Consider the following 11,300-nt stretch of genomic DNA (forward strand, 5'->3'; position numbering starts at 1 on the left):
GGACAATTACCCTCACTGTGGTATACTCCGTTAGCCATAGAAAGTTACGACGTTAATTTTTTCCATTTTTAGTCCTCCATCTTTAGCCTTTTAATTATTTTGGTTTTAAATATTTTTTCTTTTATCATTTCTATCCTCAATTTTCCATTGTTTTCATTTTAGTCCTAGAAAGAAAATCGAAAGTGAAGGAGGGGTTGGGGCTACCAATCGGCGACCCCGACCCCTCCACCGAGGTCGCTGGCATCCTCCGTGGGTACCGACGAACTCGGAGGAAGGGTCAAGGTCATCGATTGACGCCCCCAGCCCTCGAATCCACTAGGGGTTCTGAGTCGGAGTTCCCGATCGATTTGCGGGCTGGAGTCGCCAATCGATGACCCCAGCTCCTCCACATAAGCCGTCGGCACCCACGGAGGTCACCGGCGACCTCAATGGAGGGGTCGGGGTCAGGGTCGCCGATTGGCGGCCCCAGCCCATGAATTGATCGGGAACTCCAACTAGGAGTCCTCAATTAGCGACCCTGACCCCTCCTCCAAGGTTGCTGGCACTCACGGAGGACTAAAAGAAAAAAGATTTAGAAGCAAAATGATTAAATGGTTAAAGATTGAGGATTAAAAATGAAAAAAAAAAACTAACGTCACAATCCCTTATGACTAACGGAGTACATTACAGAGGGACTATATGTCTCTAATAAAAATACATAGTGTAACTTGACTCAATCCCAAACCACAAGGGTATTATATTTCTAATCAAGGCCTTGCGCTGCCCACAAGTCATACATACACACATATCTATATGTGCATATATAGAGGGAGAGAGAGGAAAAGTGATTAATTTTCAATTGCTGGAAAGACCCTACTCCTCACATGTGTCATGAGGTTATTGCATCTATATCATATGTGTAATTTTATCAATATTTTATCTATCAAAAAAAATTTATCAATATTTTGCTTTTAAGGAAGAATTTGTTTTGATTTTCATGTCTCCTTGTAATGGATGACGTCGAATGAGCGAACTAATTGGAGATTCAAATGCAAGCTCACGAGAGATTTTTCAAAAAAATACACCGTCTAATTGTTAAAGTTTAAACTATGGCTTGGCATTTGGATCGAGCTAAGTGGGCCGACGGTGTTGATAATTAAGAAAGGACGTGTAAACAAGTAATTGGGATGAATAGATCGTATATAGTTTAATCAAGTAGGCCTAAATCGAGAAGCAGAATATGCCTGCCCTATTGCAGTCCAATAATTGCTTTTAATTTGTAGATCAAACAACACATTAATTTTGTTAATTGATCAGATCAATGCTGAGGCTGTGGATTAAACATCAAGGGGCATGATAAATTTTTTTTAAAAAAACTACATATGTCTGCATCGAGAAAATCTTATATGCAACGGTGGTACCACGTAAAATTATGCCACAAGACATATAAAAAATATTATTTTTATCAATAATGAATTGTTTTTGTCTATTGTTTCTATTTTTATTTACATATTAAAAATGAACATGAATGTACAGAGTACAGTGGAGGCAAGCTCGAGTGACAAGCTCAACTACATTATTTTAATCGAATGTTCTCTGATTTCCATGACATTTTTCTCATTGCTGAGAGAAAAAGTAATAGCAATACCCTAATTTTTACCATATTTTCCTTCTGAACGCACAGACAGAGTCCAAACCTCTGAAATATTCTAACTCCAATACGTTGATTTTCAAATCTCTTTTGATCTCTTACAAGAAGTCACCATCACTTAATTAATTAATAATCAGTATTAGTACAAGACTCCTTCGTCTGCTCTAGTAGGTACGTTGTCCACTACGCTTTCGGGACTACTGGCCCGGTTCTCGACATCAAACAAGAAGCTGCTGTAATTACAGTCATTATTATTATTATTGTTAGTTGTAGCGGTGATGAGGCTAGAAGAAGTGTTGCTTATAAGCTGCATGATCTCCTCGATGGCGCCATAGTAATCTAACGTGTACTGTTGCTGCCGTAGTTAATGATGTCTTGATCGCCCAGCCCCAAGATCTCATTCCCATGGTGAGACGGTGAGAAGCCCTGCAGATTATTGTTGGGCACCTGCTGGTGATGATTGAACTGATGATGATGATGATCTTTGTCGACGGAGCTTCCATCGGAGAAGCTGCAGCTAGCAGCTTCGTGACCGTACATATTGATGGGGCCCACAAGGGTCTCTTGGGGCTGAAGGTTTGTTGCTGCTGATGAGGATGATGAGGAATTGAATGGACTGAGTTCGTAGAAGTTCGAAGTGGAAGAGCTTGGGACTGACAGTGTTGGGATCGTTGGAGAGAAGGGAGCGATGAAGTGGTGTCGTTGTTCGGGTGTCGACGGCAATCCACAAGAAAGGTTACTAGTACCTGGAGGGTTGATGTAGAAATTGCCCATGAGCTTCTTCTTCAGCTTCATGTTCCAGTAGTTCTTGATACCATTGGTCGTCCGCCCGGGCAGCTGTGCGGCTATTATGGACCACCTGTAACAAACAGGACATTAATTCCATGACTTTTGAGAACAGAAGGAGTGGATAGAAATAATGGCTTTCCTTCTGTTTAGTTGATTATCATGACCAATTGATGTCCATATAATTGGATATGTGCGTGCATACAGTATCCCTCGAAAAGCAAAGCAGTGGCGACAAAAAGGTTCGAACACAAGGAACCTAGAAAAAAACAGTTCGCTTAATAATTCATTGAAAGCCATGATTTTTGACTTTTTCCCACGCCTTTTTTGATTGATTATCATGATGACCAATATCCATGTAAGTATGCGTATGTACCTGCTCCCGATAGTAGCAAAAAGAGTGCAGATGACACGGTCTTCGACATCGGAGAATTCGCCATGTTTAATGTTTGGCCTGAGATAGTTGAGCCATCTTAACCGGCAGCTCTTCCAACATCTCTTTAGACCTTCACAAGAGAACAAACCCGGATCATATATGTATCATCATAAAGATTAAGTAGCACTGGTATTATGCACACATGCGCATACATAATATAATGAAAATATTCATCATCATAGTCGTCTTCTTTAATTATATTAAACGAAGCTTGAACGGGTAACTAACGAGTGGCGGATCGATTGAGTACCGGCTGTCCGAGGGAGAGTGATCCAGTTGACCCCGGTCCCATGTTTCTCGATGTAGTCATTGAGCTTCGCATCTTCTTCGGCAGACCATGGCCCTTTCTTTACATTTGCCTGGTCACAGCACGGTGCTCTTCCCATCTCTTTATACCTTAACTGGCAGCTCTTCCAACATCTCTTTAGACCTTCACAATAGAACAAACCCGGATCATATATGCATCATCATAAGATTAAATAGCACTGGTATTATGCGCACACACACGCATACGATATATAATGAAAATATTCATCATCATAGTCGACGTCTTTAATTATATTAACCGAAGCTTGAACGGGTAATTAACGAGTGGCGGATCGATTGAGTACCGGCTGTCCGAGGGAGAGCGAACCAGTTGCCCCCAGTCCCATGTTTCTCGATGTAATCCTTGAGCTTCGCGTCTTCTTCGGGAGACCACGGCCCTTTCTTTACATTTGCCTTGTCACAGCACGGTGCTCTTCCCATCTCTCTCTGGCTCTCTAAGTGTGTTTCCCTGCCGGTCAAGTGTTGAACAAAGGGAAGGGAGGAAGATGATGATGACTTTGCTTTCAAATTTGTGGAAACAAGCTATTAGCTATACCTCATATATATACATATATAAATGTATATAATATGGAAAGGACAGTAGAAATCAGTGGGATACAACTCTCTCTGTCTCTCGTATAATTACAAACTCCATGTAATTAAAGACAAATTAACAACAAAACAAACGGGCCAGGCTCCATTATGTATGCTTGTGTGCACATATATTAATGGGAAAAAGTACAAAAACTCCCTTCGTAATTTGAGATCAAGACAAATTGCACATTGTGTTTTTGTTAATGACAATTAACCCCTCTATGGTGTACTGTGTTAGCCGTAGAGGAATACAACATTAGTTTTTTTTTTTCCATTTTTAATTCTTAATCTTTAGCCTTTTAATCATTTTGGTTCTAAATCTTTTTTCCTTTATCATTTATATCCTCAAGTTTCTATCTTTTTCATTTTAGTTCCAGAAAGAAAATCGAAAGGAAAGAAGGGGTCGGAGCTGCCAATCGACCCCTCCACCGAGGTCATTGGTGTCCACCGTGGGTACCGGCGACCTTGGAGGAAGGGTTGGGTCGCCAATTGGCGACCCCAGCCCCCGAATTGAAAGTGTGCTCTGAGTCGGAGTTCCTGATCGATTCGTGAGCTGGGGCCGCCAATCGACGACCCCAGCACCTCCACAGAGGCCGCTGGTACCCGTGGAGGTCACCAATGGCCTAGATGGAGGGGTCAGGGTCGCCGATTGATGGTCCCAGCCCGTGAATCGATCGAGAATTCTGACTCGGAGTCCTCGATAGATTCAGGGGTTGGGGCTACCAATCGGCGACCTCGACCCCTCCTTCGAGGTGGCCGATACCCACGGAGGACGTCGGCGACCTCGGTGGAGGGGTCCGGGTTGCCGATTGGCGGCCCTCACCCCTCCTTCCCTTTCGATTTTCTTTCTAGGACTAAAATGAAAAAAAATGAAAAGTGGATGATAGAAATGATAAAAGAAAAAAGATTTAGAACCAAAATGATTAAAAGGCTAAAGATTGAGGACTACAAATGAAAAAAAAAAAGCTAACGTCGTAACCCCATATGGCTAACGGAGTACACCACAGGAGGACTAATTGTCCCTAACAAGAGGGGTTTTGTACTTTTTCCTTTTTCCTTTTTTTTCTTTTTTTATTAAAAAATTTACGTCAAATAGAGCAACGCCTTACCAGTCAATCCTCGTCCGTTGTTCTCCAAATCCCATCTCTGGGGCAGAGCATGAGACCGTTAGCAAGGAAGGGTCCATTGCCGTTGGGATATATCGTAGATGATCGCAATCCTGGATGTCCAACTTTTCCAACTTCTTCAGCTTCCTAATGGATATGGGAATCCATTCGATAACACTACCTCTCATATTGATCACTTTCAGTTCCTGCAAATACTTAATTGATGGCAGTCGAGTGATTCCCGACATCGAAATATCCAGCTCAGCCAGCGATTTCAGATCCCGCATCGAATCTGGGAGCTCCTTTATTCCTCTACAGAAGTGTAAGGACAGATACTCAAGTTTCACCAGTCCTCCAATGGACTCAGGTAGTTCGGCCATCTTTGACCATGACAGGTCCAACTTAACCAGTGATTTTAGATATCCAAGTGAGTTTGGAGGTGTACTCCTTGCCAAACTCACAGACAGGTGCTTAAGCCTGGAGAGTGTCCCGATGGAGTCTGGAAGCTTGAGAATATCTCGGAAGTTGCCTTTTGCTACCATGACTATCTCCTCGACTCCATCCAAAGAGCATATTACTTCCGGAACGTCTCTGAGATAATGACAGCCACTGGCGTTCAAGTACTTTAGGCATTTCAATGTTCCCACGGAATGGTCTATTTCCACCAGATTCACGCAATCGTTAAGTATTAGTCTCTCCAATTTCGTGCACACCGATAAGTCAGGCGTCTTGGTCAAGCGGTGGCAACTTGTGAGATCTAGAACTTTCAACTCCTTACACATCTGCAAAACAACAGAATTCCATATTATGTTAGATAAGTGAAGATTAATCGGAAGAGAGTTCCAAGACAGCGTGCAAAAGTACTAAATGCACGAGCTAGTTTTACCCCGATTTGGGACCATCCTTTCCATGTTTCACTTATGAGACTTCTGGAGAGGTCAAGCACGATCAGATTCTTCAGATACAGATTAGTTCCCTGAAATACGTCAGGGCAAGAACGCCATGAAAGCCATATCAACTTGGGGAGGGCATGCTCAAGGTCTCCCAAAAAATTTGATCCACAGAGACTGAGAAATCTAAGATTCTTGAAACTCTTCAGTTCCTGTTTCGTAAGGATAAAATCTTTGGAGAGTTCATTGTATGAAAGACTAAGCATCTCAACATTTTCTTTGCCCTGCAAATAGGAAGAAATGAGGGGTGAGAGAACAACCGTGAGCAAAGAGACTAATCCATCACGAGCAATTTCTTACCTCTTCTTCTCGCAGCACTTTTAGAGCATCCTCATGCATCCATATTCTACTGCAAGGCTTTCCGGGGTCCTTTAACCTCTCATCACGAACAATTTTTCTTCCAAGGTCCCGCAGCTGATCATGCATCGAGAACTTGTTCTCATCTGCGAGTTTTATGAGGGACGCATCAACAAGCTCTTTCACTGCCAGATATGGTTCAAAGCCACAGGATTGCCACATATAAATTGCTTTTGTTTTCTCCTCGTTAATGAAGAAACACGCGATATCAAGGAATATCTGCTTCGCTTCCCAGTCTAAGGCATCATAACTTATCTTAAGCCTGTCTTGGACCTTCCTGGCCGGTATTTTCTGTAAGGCACCAATCATATGATCCCAATGGACACGGTCACGATGCTCGTAACTTGTCCGAAGTTGTGAACCTACTACTTCAAGAGCCAAGGGAAGCCCTCCCGTAATTCTGACGACTTCCTCTGAAAGGTCGCGGAAGTCTTCAGGTGGATTCTCGTTCCCAAAGGCATGCCTGCTGAAAAGGAGGAGAGATTCTTCAAATTTCATCGGCTCTGCTTCCAATATCTCAACTCTTCCTCCCTCAAACACAGGAACATTCTTATTCCGGGAGGTGATGATTATCCTGCTTCCCTCTCCAAACCAACCAGCCTCTCCCGCTAGTTTCCCAATTTGCTCCAGGTCGTCTACATCATCGAAAATAACTAGTACTTTCCTGTTCTGCAACTTTTCGCTGATCATCCAGATCCCGTCGTTTTCGTCAGTGACGTCTGCTGATTTAACACCAAGATCTTGCAAGAGTTGTCTCTGCAAGTATTCAATACCTTTGCGGTTGGCTGTTTCTCGCATGTCTAGAAGGAAGCTGCTGCCGCCAAAGTGATCACAGAGCCGGTTGAAAACAGCCTGGGCAAGTGTCGTCTTACCGATCCCCCCCATTCCATGGATCCAGACCAACCGAACATCATGAGAGGACTTCAGATCCAACAAGCTCATAAGAGCATCTTGCTCATCAATCCTCTCAACTAGGCTCCCAGTCACATATTTTTTTTTCACTTTCAACTCCACCGAAACCTTCCTGACGAATTCCTTAGCAAATTCTGCATGACTATCATTGATATTCATGAATAAGAATTGTGTTTAGTACATATAATCGTAGAAAGTCTAGAAGGCCAGAAAACGATAAGCAGTTTGAAGAATGAAAGAGTTCGATGAGCCATTTACCCTTTATCCTTCAGCTCCCATCCCTTGATTTTTCCAGCTTCTCGAAGAGTCTTCTCCCACTGCTGCACTGTGTTGGGACTGAACTTCTCCCTGTGTATTGATAGAGCTTCAGTGTACAACTCCGTCTTAAGTTTGACATCATTGACGCTTGCATCATAGAAAATGGGCAGGATCCTTTTACTGCCGCTTGATTTCTCCTTGGACTCCACCATTTTTGCGAGTTCAATGAGGCACCACTTACTGAAAGCATAGGTCCTGGAGAAGATGGGCACAAAGATCCTGGAGTCCTCGATGGCTCTCAGGATCTCCTCGCCGATATACTCGCCTTTACGGATCTCCTCATTGTCTCTGAATACACGAATCCCGGCATCTACAAGAGCATGGTAAAGGACATCCGTGAATCCCTGGCGGGTGTCGGGTCCTCTGAAGCTCAGGAAGACCTGGTAAGACGTTGCCGGTGATGTTCTCTTCCTCTTCGGAGCCATCGTGTGATCTCTCTGTCTTTCCGTGGTGAAAGAAAGCACACTGGACGTGGCCGAGATGTGTGTTTGATTTGTTGGTAATAGCTACTGAGGAGAAACTTCTCATAAAGATAAGAGACGACTTTTCTCGTACATGTGGAAATGGCTTAAATAACGTTAATGCTTAAAGATAACAATTGTTAATCAAAAGTTACATAAAATAATTAAACCCCCACCGACCGGATGTGATGGAAAACAAATAATTTAATGAAAAGTACATTGGCCTATGGCTTGATAGTTTGTTTTTTTTTTTTCCAGGCTAAACTTTGTAAAAGTGAAATAATGGGTAAAATTGCGGGCACTCAAGCTGCGCTGTTGTCCATTTTCAATATATATATATTTTAAGGTATGGGTTTTTGATTCGCATTGTATACGGCTGCAATAAGCTTCATGATGGTATAACGCGAAAATCATTTACTTGGTATGGCGCGTAGATATGCTGAAACATTGACTAAGGATTAGCTTGTTTTAATCCAATAATTAAATATAATATAATAAAACAAACAAATACAAAAGATTCATCGTCCACAGCAATGTCCTGTGATTGGTTCTGGCAAATAATTAATTAGTTCTGTTCACACTACTTAAAAGAAGCTTCTCTTTGTTTTTGCGTCGTTTTTTATTATTATTATTATTATTATTATTATTATTATTATTAATGATTATAAAGACAAAGGAAACAAAAAAATAAGCACAAAAAAATCTCACAAGTGAGGATCAAACCCAAAAACTATTGACTTTAGGCGATAAATATGTGCCACTGCACTAGACTAATTTTTTAGTTTTATGTTAATCATTAATCATTTTATTGTGTTTTATTGTTAAAATATGTGAAAGGAACAGATTCATATTCATATTACTGACTAAAGTTTGTGTCGCGGTTCAACGAAAAGCGTGAAAGGATGACTTTCGGGGTTAAAGGAAGAAAGTTAAAATGAAAAAGAAAAGGCTTTGGTAGTGTAGAGTTGTAAATCGACAATTTACATTAGAGAAGAAAGCTTAGAAAAGAAAAGTTTTGATTCGCATCAAATAAAGAAAGAAAAAAAACTTTCTAATGTGTCAGGGCTTGTATGTATCCTTTATAGATTGGCTGCTCCGTGTTGAGAAAGTAATATTTTCTATGTCTAGAGACAAAATCCTACATGGTATCTCCGTTACATATAAGATCTTTGCCTTGGGTGCCGCACCTCTGACTTTCTATATGTAGATTGTCTCTGTTTTATCCTCGTTCTTATTTCCAGCTGTGCACAAAATCAGCAGCAGTGTTCTCTGAGGACGTACAGTAAACCGTCAAGCCAGGTGCGAAGGAGATAATTTTTGTTATCGTCTAGAATTATCTTTTCAAAAGAATTGTGTTAGTACTATTGTAGTTCAAATTGACGTAACAGGAAACTATATCTTAACTGAATAGTTTAAGGGATGGATCCGAAATCAGGTCCGCTTGGACACGAAATGGACATATATTATCGCCTATAATGAAAATGAAAATATGGGGTATTACAGAGCTCCTCAAAGGTAAGGATATAGGTTCGGAGGATATTGAAGATAGGCTTGAGGTGGTCTTCAAGCTGCGCATCAGGATGCTAGCATTCCCCACGATGAGTGCGGGGAGGAGCGAACCTAAAATGCGGTTTGCGCTTAAGTGAAGTGACGACCTTGCAAGCAATGACTAGAGCCGATGGGGCACACACAATTAGCAGGAAGAGGACCGAAGCTAGTACATGATTTTTTGTTTCCACTTAGGAAGAGAATCCTACCACTAAAATATGGCCTCGCCTTTTGTTTCCACTTATGGACAATGAATTATGAATAGGAGAAAACTCCTATCTATTAATTCTCATGCATCTAGATTTTGGAACTTAACTAAAGAACCGTGTGTAATTGATGTATGTCAGAATATAGATGTTTAGTACTCACATATTCAAAGAGATTGGCGTTGCATATGCTGCACCGGAAAACGATAACTTTATTCACGGAAAAAGATATTCCATATATTGGACCGACTTCATTAAAGTCCATTACAAAAACATGATATATGTTGTCATGTATTAGCTTTGGCTCCTCCTGCTACTTGTGTGTGTTCCGACCACTCTAGTCATCGCTTGCACGGTCGTCACTTCACTTAAGCGTAAACCGCATTTTATTAGTAATGAAACTTTCACTTTTGTTTATTTATCTATTTATGTTTTTTTGGAAAATATCCCACTTTTTCTCCTGAATCTTTTGTGTTTTTGACTTTTTTGGGCTCCTTGCTTTTGCTTTTGTCCATGAAGCATTAAAAAATTCTTTTATTTATCATGTTTTTTCATTGTCGAACGATATCTCACATTGCAATTCCTTTATCATGTCCATTAGCCGATAATCATTTTAGAAAGATTTAATTGATTTTGTTGTGTCAGTCGTCAATCGTCTGCCAGTGGCTCTTGTTGGCCTCATCACTTCATTGTTAAGAAGGCTGCATCGGATCTCAGCATGAAGCCATAATAGGATTCGAGCCCATGATGAATCTACAGAGAGTAACCCGAACACGATCCAGGACTGGGTTTAGGTCGAAGTCAGCAAAAGTTAGACCAGTTCTAAGGATAATTGTGTTATCATAGACGAGGTTGAAAACGTGAAATGAACAATCTACCCTCCATCTCCATTGGTGTGTTGCTCTCTACTCACTTATAAACTATACTAGCGTTGCATAATCGGATAGTAATGGAGCGATGCAATATCCAGTGGCCTTTGTTCAATCGGAGTGGTTAATGACTTTTACAAGCTGACTACTACTGTATCGCTTGTGACAGAGGGTCAGTGTCAAGAAACAAAGCGGAAGACGATCTGCAAGGTGTGGACATAGATGCTAGCTGATGCTGCTAGTCAAAGAGCTCAGGTTGGTGTTTGGGCCTGAATGAACAGATTCGACTCCTGCCGCCGGAAAGTAATAGAATTATCCGAACAACTCAACCAAAGATGAACATGTGACTCGGATAATCTCTATAAATTCGTCATTGTGCAGAAAATAATTAACATTGACTGAAGACAAGCTTAGTCTATTCAAACATATTCATTACTTCAGCTGCGAGCCGAGTGACTCTGTTGGAGACGTGTAGCAGAGAGCAGCAGCCGCTCATTGTTCACCAGCTAAAAGAGCAAAAAGTTTAGGATTTTATGAAAAATAAAAAAAATTGGTAAGTATGGGAATAAAATAAAAGTGCTATGTTAATGGTGCTATGTTAGCACCGTTAACGGTCAGGTCAGAAAATTTAATTTTTGCCTATTTGAAAGGAATTTGTTTTCAAAATTTTATTTTGTATTTTCGGTCAAAAGAAAAATATTTCTCTATTGACCAGTGAAATTTGTGCTACCGAACAAGGGAAAATGGGGAATTCACTGTGGCTGGACGATACTGTAACGGCAGCCCCGAACAGTTTGCTGGGCCGACTTCGTTACGTCCGT

At 41.3% G+C, this 11,300-nt stretch overlaps 1 protein-coding gene across 4 annotated transcripts; it reads right to left on the reverse strand.

Moving 5' to 3' along the window:
* Positions 1-1,666: 1,666 nt before the first annotated feature.
* On the reverse strand, positions 1,667-7,932 carry LOC116187903 (TMV resistance protein N-like). 4 transcript variants are annotated; one of them, XM_031516912.1, is made up of 8 exons: positions 7,336-7,926; positions 6,109-7,219; positions 5,745-6,032; positions 4,862-5,640; positions 3,464-3,627; positions 3,103-3,282; positions 2,793-2,922; positions 1,667-2,489 (listed from the first exon to the last, which is right to left on the reverse strand). In XM_031516912.1, exons 1-8 carry the CDS (start codon positions 7,818-7,820, stop codon positions 1,970-1,972), a joined length of 3,657 nt encoding a protein of 1,218 aa, XP_031372772.1. In that variant the 5' UTR covers positions 7,821-7,926; the 3' UTR covers positions 1,667-1,969. The 4 variants fall into 4 exon arrangements, 3 of the variants coding, with proteins under 3 accessions (XP_031372772.1, XP_031372774.1, XP_031372773.1); XM_031516914.1 differs by having other exon boundaries at positions 6,109-7,211; positions 7,336-7,439; XR_004152134.1 differs by having other exon boundaries at positions 2,225-2,489; positions 3,081-3,282; positions 7,336-7,932.
* Positions 7,933-11,300: the final 3,368 nt, after the last annotated feature.

This window comes from Punica granatum, chromosome 8 (genome assembly GCF_007655135.1).
Source record: "Punica granatum isolate Tunisia-2019 chromosome 8, ASM765513v2, whole genome shotgun sequence".
Lineage (NCBI taxonomy): Eukaryota > Viridiplantae > Streptophyta > Magnoliopsida > Myrtales > Lythraceae > Punica > Punica granatum.

Excerpts from the sequence above, each read along its gene's own strand:
- LOC116187903 (XM_031516912.1), bottom strand. The coding sequence starts at position 7,820 with ATGGCTCCGAAGAGGAAGAGAACATCACCGGCAACGTCTTACCAGGTC. Across the intron at positions 6,033-6,108 it reads AAGTGCTGCGAGAAGAAGAG|GGCAAAGAAAATGTTGAGAT; the intron begins GTAAGAAATTGC and ends TCCTATTTGCAG. Across the intron at positions 5,641-5,744 it reads AAGGATGGTCCCAAATCGGG|ATGTGTAAGGAGTTGAAAGT; the intron begins GTAAAACTAGCT and ends GTTGTTTTGCAG.